The sequence below is a fragment of the Rhagoletis pomonella genome, unplaced genomic scaffold, assembly GCF_013731165.1.
Source record: "Rhagoletis pomonella isolate Grant_MI unplaced genomic scaffold, Rhpom_1.0 Rhpom_scaffold_00002, whole genome shotgun sequence".
Classification (NCBI taxonomy): domain Eukaryota; kingdom Metazoa; phylum Arthropoda; class Insecta; order Diptera; family Tephritidae; genus Rhagoletis; species Rhagoletis pomonella.
This window is the reverse complement of record NW_023458556.1, coordinates 24,335,591-24,343,107: the sequence shown is the minus strand read 5'-3', so window position 1 is coordinate 24,343,107 and position 7,517 is coordinate 24,335,591. Positions and strand designations below refer to the sequence as shown.

At 33.6% G+C, this 7,517-nt stretch overlaps 1 protein-coding gene across 3 annotated transcripts in view; it reads right to left on the bottom strand.

The window, feature by feature from the left end:
• LOC118734595 (tryptophan 2,3-dioxygenase) overlaps positions 1-2,677 on the bottom strand; it is a 5,631-nt gene extending 2,954 nt beyond the window's left edge. For 2 of the 3 annotated variants that reach the window (XM_036464303.1, XM_036464302.1), the window contains exons 1-5: positions 2,404-2,677; positions 2,172-2,332; positions 834-967; positions 396-755; positions 62-311 (exon numbers count right to left, since the gene is read on the bottom strand). In XM_036464303.1, the coding sequence (XP_036320196.1) occupies positions 62-311; positions 396-755; positions 834-967; positions 2,172-2,332; positions 2,404-2,429 (931 nt within the window). In that variant the 5' untranslated portion in view covers positions 2,430-2,677. The remainder of the gene's footprint in view (positions 1-61; positions 312-395; positions 756-833; positions 968-2,171; positions 2,333-2,403) is intronic. The other variant, XM_036464304.1, reaches the window with a different exon arrangement.
• Between the last annotated feature and the right edge of the window lie 4,840 nt (positions 2,678-7,517).

Below are 7,517 nucleotides of genomic sequence, written 5' to 3'. Positions count from 1 at the left end.
ACATGATTATCTGAAAGCCATAATTACAATAAAGTGTTAACAAAATTTTTTTCATTCTTACATCTCCACTTCGTAATGAGTGAATCGATGTCCATCAAAAGTGTCAACATTTGATGCGGCTGACTGAAGCGCGGCTCATCGCGATAGAAGGTGATCATAATGGCGCCCTGCAGCGCTTTGTAGCTGAAACGGCGATCACCACGCGATACCAATGCCTCGTGCACATTGCGATCGAAAATGCTGCGATACACCTCACGCCGCTTTTCAATGTCCATCAGACGATAGCTGCGTGCCGCTTCAATGGGTTCTTGCTGCAAAAATGAAATACGGGTATGCATACATACAAACGTACATACATACATATGTATGTCTTATTAAATGTTTCTAAAACTCACCATAGCTGTGCGCACTTGCTCGGCCAAAAATTTGTCAACACTCGCCTCGAACTTAGCCCAGAAATTAAAGCCGTCCGTTTCAAGTCCAGGTGTCCGCTCAAGCCATTTCTGTATTAAATCCAACATGGAGGGTTCGTTTTCAGATTTTTCAATAGCGTCAATTGCCGCCGGTTCATCGCCAAAAGCCTCTGAGTATTTTTGATTGTATTTAACACGTTTATCGGTCTTGACGCCAAGTTTATTTTCGATCAGCCGAAATTGTAAACTCTGAAAACCGGACGCAGGTGCGAGGTAGGTACGAAAATCCATGAAATCTAGGGGTGTCATTGTCTCTAATATGGGCACCTGATCGACCAGCAGCTGTAAGGGGGGGCGGGGGGAGGAGTAAGAGATATAAAGTAAAGAAAGATAAGGAGACAATGAATTAATCGAGTATACCTTGAGTATTAGTACTATGCGATTTAGACGTTTTAAGATTTCCAATGTCTTTGACTCCTCAAGATCCTCAATATTCAACATTGCCCGTATGGAGTCGAGTTCGAAAATTATCTGCTTGAACCATAGTTCATATGCTGAAATATTAAACAGATTTTATTTTTTATTAAATACATATTTACATATCGACATCATCCTTGCAGATGGTACTAACTTGGATTGAATTGTGCTATTTAAAACGATATGTTAATGAGAGCTTATAGAGAATTTATAATTTGTGACTTATTCTAAATATATTTTAAATTCAGAATACCAAAGTTTGAGAAGCTCTGAATTAATCCGTTTTCTAATGAGTTATTTAAACTCGTAACAAAAGATTCTCCTATGCTGATTCCAAAACCAACAATTATCAGCGGCATATGATTCTTAGAAAAATTTAATTCATCTTTTTTGTACCAGAAATCAAACACGCAAAATAATTGTAGTTCTACTTTATTAGTACATAATCAAGTTTAGTTTTTTTTTTTCTGCTACGTACTTATAATTGTGAGCACAAAGCGAAACAAAACAAGTAAAGCGAAACAGAACTTTATATACCCGGCGCAAACAACAAAAATTGAGAAAATATTTTTTTATTTTCACTTTTATTTCAACATTGATTGATTAAAAGTAAAATACTGATAAACATAAAATATTATATAAGTTAAAGTCAGTGTCACACGATTCGGTATTTGCCGAAATTTGGTGCAAATCGTATCCCAATTGTGTGAATACGCAAATATTTTACTTTATCCCAATCAGGAAAAATAATTTGTTGAAATTTTTCAATAGAAGATTGCTGTATTGTACCAATCTTTTGACTACAAAAAACTTTTTCCCATTTTATTTTTTTTTATTTTGTATCAATAGCCCAATATTAAAAATGCACAAACTGTACAATGTACCAATCGAATGACACTGCCTTAAAAATTTATACAATTAAAAAAAAATTTTTAAATTTTCGTAATAATTTAGATTCTGAGTACGAAGTTTTGTAGCGCATTGAATTCCAGTAGAATAAAGTACAAGTTTCAAATAGCAAAATATTGCGGTTTATTTTTTTTTTGAATTTTTAAAAATGTCGAAATTTGTAGGAAAGTTTGTTGAATTTTTTTAATATTGCACAACGACGTTCATACGTCAACTTAAAGTATAAAAAACGGCCGATTTTATTTAGGTTAAGAAAAAAGCATAAAGTTATGTAGCTTTGGGCTTTTCAATCTAAAAAAATGTCATAGCACTAATGTACATACATATATGCACATAGATACATAAATATTTATACACATGTATGTAGCTGACCTTGATGGGTAACAATGAAAAGATGTTCATCGTGTACAGGCCGATTATCTACCACCGATAACATGCGTTGTGAAGTCAAAAGCTTATCCAGCATTAAGTATTCGCCATAGATCATGCCAATATCGCTGCCCAAGGGATGTGCGGTGTCATCATGCAATGATCTAACGGATAGAGAGGTGATAAGCGCACAAAATTAAAGAAATTCGTGCTCGCACTGCGATCAACTACGCACCCATTTCCTGCATACGGACAAGCCATCGTCGATAAGCTTTTCTATTGATTATGGATTCCGTTAGACACAAACACCCACACACACACACACACACACACACTGCAGCACTTATCGCGCTTAAATGCAATTTAAAAAAAAAATTGAAGCCAGTTTTCTTTAAACAGCGCCAAAGAAAGCAAACCAATGGAACCGAATGCTGAAACAATACTAAAACGGCCTTTCAGTTGCACCGACTATGCCGACAAATCTTTGGATGTCTTGCCTTCGTTTGTAGTATGGTCCAATCTATTGAACGTGATCAAATATCAAATCTACTAGATCGAATGCTAGTCCCCAACGGTATACAATATATGTACGAGTATACATATGTATGGACATGCATATGTATGTACATATATGCAAATGCATGCGTTAGTACGCGGTTTGTGCGGTGATGTCTTATCAGCTGCATTTTGGTGTCATTTACATAGTTACGAGTAATTTAATATATTGCAAATATTAGACCGTACCACCTTATAAGCAAACAAATAAAAAGTTTGCGCTACACCGCTGAGTTTAAAATATTTTTTGTAGGAAAATATCGAAAAACGAAATTTTTTGTTTGTCCGAACCTTTTTACATTTTTCGGTGACACATATGTTTGTACATAAATTCGGCAAAAATTTTTTGATGGAGTATTATGGACGATATGGCGCTAGACAACACCATTCTGTGATCGGTCGTACAAACTTTTCATAAGGCTACAGAGTGGCGTTGTTTGAAATTTTATTATTGGACTGAACTGATTCTTGATGATAATTTTAACAAAAAATTGTCATTTTAACTCGTTATGTCTCAGTCGTTTGTGTATCGATCGATTTGACATTTTCACGCAATAAACTACAAACTATTCCAAAGAATTTAGGTTTAACTATAATTCTTAATACTTAGTAAAAATAAAACTACAGGTTTATAACTTTTTTTATGAGAACTAAGAGGGTGTTTGTTTTCAAACGCAAAAGTTGTGTTATAAGGTTTGAAATTTGGTTTTTTGTTTTTAAACAGTATTGTAGTGTTGTATTTAAGGGAGTTTTTGCGAAAGTTTCAGATTTAAACATCAAGTAGTTGCAAAGTTATAGCAATATTATTATGATCCGCACGGTTGGTAGATTAGCGCTCTCTAATAGGCGTTTTAACTCGGGAAAGTAAAAAAAGTCCAGTGTTTTATTCAAGATTTCTATGTAAAAAGACCTGTTCTTTCGACTGATATAACTTAAAATAATATTAAAAATGACTATAATTGAGAAAAATTACAAATAAATTTTCGTTCAGAATTTTCACCATGAAAATGGGAAAGTTTTGGAACACGCATAGTACCATCGGATAGCCCGTACAAAAATCTATAGAAGTCATAGTTTTCGAACTATTTGTCCCATTTTCTGTCTGCTTCCCAGCTGCAATTGCATTGACCACTGCCGATGCTTAAAATATAGTAAATTTTATAATTCCGCTGGCAAAAACGCAATTTTTTTTTGGTGAGTCACCCTAATGTACATATATACAAAGCTACTTATATATGTACATACATTAAACTGCATCACTAAGAAAGTTACGGGATTACAAAGTCTAGAGATTACATTTCAAAACTTCCACCAAAATATTACGGAAAATATTAAAATTTACGTGAGCTGAATCGATTTGAAAAAAAAATCCAAAAGTGGAGTTCTTTATGAATAAAAATATTTTCTTAAGTGAGTTGTTGAAAAAAACATCCCCTAAGATGACAAAACAGTTTAAGCTTATAAAATGTGCATAAAAATATTAAACAAAATGTTTCAACTGCTGTTTTTTTAACTGTTTTCAAAAATTGGTGTGAGAAAAACTTAAATAACTGGGTCAAAACTACACTCATTTAGACTTTTGAGGTACCAGTGGAAAAAAGTTCAAGAACAGTATCAAAAATCTTATTATTATGATTGAGTTAAAATTTTTTTTAACACTTTTCTGATCTTTTTTTAATTTAAATGGTTTTGTTACCTGAAGTATTTTTTTTTAAATACTAAAAATACAAACAATTTTTATTCAAAATAACTAAATTTTTGGAGGTATTTTCAAATCGGCCAAGCGCAGGTAAATCTTAATATTTTTCAAAAATAGTTTGGTGCAAGTCTTAAAACATAAGAGATTATAAAATTCCAGAGACCGTAACAGTTACAACTTTTATTAGAAAACTCACTCTTTAACAATTATTTTTTGACTTTTATTTAATTACTCCTTAAATAAGATTTTTTCTGATATTTATTTTATAAATCCAATATAACAATTATTTTTGATCTTTATCTAAATAATCTGCAAATAACAGTTATTTTTTGTTTTTAAATTATATATATTTTAGATAACAGTTATTGAAGACTTTTATTTAAAAAAGTCATCAATATAAATCAGTCACTGACTTTTATTTTTAAAATCATACTTATAAAAGTCATTTGTATAAGCCTTAGTAAACTTTGGTTCTCCAACACATTCTTAACTGCGAAAAATTCTGAATCTCCTGAAAATAGTCAAAATAGTATTCGCAATCGTGTTGCTTCTCAGTTGCTCATTTTAACTTTCGTAAGCCGGTATAAATATCCCGCTGGTCATAGCCTTCAAACTTTCGACGTGGGTTGAGCCTTCTAAGTGTTCACTGTATTTGCATAAATCGCAAAGAAGTGGCTTGCAAAAATGTGCTTTCCATTCGAGTGCAAAATATATTTACTATGCACTGGCTGACGCTTTTGTATTTAACAGTTTTTCAATAAAAAACTTAATATGTAGATATTAATGACTAAATGCATGGTGTCGACTTCGGTACCTACATACATACATAAATATTTACATACAAACTTATTTATATGCGAGTATCAAAGTATGAGGAGCTTTTTGTTTAGATGCAACACAAAAAGCTTACCGTAATAATTAGCATTTGTAGAACAGCTTCGCAAATAACAGCGACAGCAATGGATGTCTGTACGGGGCTTTTCGAAAAGTGCATTCTAACATACATGTGTGTTTGTCCGTGTGCGTGTGCCTGAGCATTATAGTAATTTAAAGGAACTTTTGAGCTTTTTTACACCCCTCAACAATGTACCATTGACTGGCCCCATTCATGTGTAAATGAGTTGCAACACGTATACGACATGTTGGCTGCAGCAACGAAAAAAAAAAAACAAAATGTATTTTTCTATGGCTCACTTGTACTCTCATCGAACGCCTGAGTCGTCCGTTATTCACGTCGGAGCATAACGGCATTCCGCAACATATGTATACAATAGCTTGCTGCCAGCTGCAATAGTCGTCAGTTTCTTTTTAAGCTTGGCCCGAGTTGGACGTTTTCAAAAGGATTTGATCCGCTGACTGGGTATCAAAGTCGCGCGTGAAAAAAAAATCAAATAAATAAAAGCAATAAAAAGCAAGGAAAATCTTTAAAAATAATAAAAGTGAAAGCTACTACTACTTACATACATACATACATACATGTGTATGCAATTGTGTGCGTGTGTGCCTTTCGCCAGTGATTTCTTTAGCTTTTATTTTTTTATGGTTAGCATTTTTCAACTATATACATATGTACATATATACATATATACCTACCTATTTTCCACACTACTCGTTTGCTCCTTGAAAGGCCATTTTTTGTTGGCCTATGTGTATGTATGTATGCGCATATGTATTTGTGTACGCTCCTAAGGAAATGTTCATGTAATTAAATTTCTTCGCTGTTGTTCTTATTGCAGTCACCTGCCTGCAATAAACTCGCATTCCGTTTGAGCCTTTAGTAATTTTGCGCACGCAGCAAATATTTAGTAGAAAAAAAAAGATTTCAAGCCAAACGAATAAAAAGTAAATACTATATGAAACAACACAAAAATACCAACAAATAAATCCGGTCACACGTTGTGCTGCGAAAAGTCAGACAAATCAGGGTCACGCTTTCGCCCAAAAAAAAAAACAAAAGTACACTGAGTAGGCTGGCAGGGTCCTCATAACAAATAAGGGAAAGTGCTCGCGCACACATACACTCGTTCAAATATTTATACAATTGTACAACGGTATATTTTATTGGTTACAAAACTGCAAAGGGTATATACATACATACAAAAGAAATAGGCCAAATACTTATAATTTGGTAGGCGACGCAATTTGTGCTAGGAAACAAAAACCAAAAACAAAAATCAATTAAATTTAACTACCAAACAGCCAAGCGCGTGTGGCACGCATTTTCGCTGCAGCTAATGCAGCTGTTTGCTGAGGTTGAAGGCAGACTCGCTTGCACTGTTTACGGGGTGTCCTGGCGGTGGCTGATTGACAGCAGCAGCGCAAACGTACACACTGTGCAGTGCAATCAATGTAATGCACTGACAGACTGACTGACTGAAGGACTCTCAATTACCATCAATCAGTGGAGCAGCTGCGCCCAGCTAAACAAACACGGAAAAATGGTATGAATGTGACAAATCTTGAAAATATTGATTAAAAATGTTGGAAAATGAGATGAGTGATTTTAAAACAGCACCTTGACTAAATAGTTAGTTACAACACCTTTTTTCGTTTTTAAGCATTTATTTGGTACAGAATATCTTACAAACATAGTATTAGTGACGTAAAACTGGAATGTTCTTCGTTAGCAAGAGCATCATTTGAGATCGGCTGGCTACATTTCGCTAGTTTTTTTTTTAACAAATTGGTTTACAACAACCCGAAAGTTGTCGGAAATGGATAATTTTGCCTTCTTTTGTGTTTTCTTTTTTTGTGTTTTTTTTTTTTCGTACAAAACCACGATCATTACTCACGTATTCGCATTTACATTTCAACCAAATGATATGTAAAAATGTTCGATTGATTTTAAATTGTAATATTCTATAAGTTTTTAAAATTTCAACCCTGTTACAATTCTATGCAATTTATTTATTGATAGTATACACCGAGCGACAAAAACCAAAAAAATTCAATACACACGAATTAGTCAATATACTCACAAAACTATAGGTCAACGGCGACCAGATTGCTGTGGACAAAAATCGGGACATTTCTGAAACATCGAATCCAAACAAACAATTTCGTTTTTAGAATAAAAAGACATAACATTTTTTTTT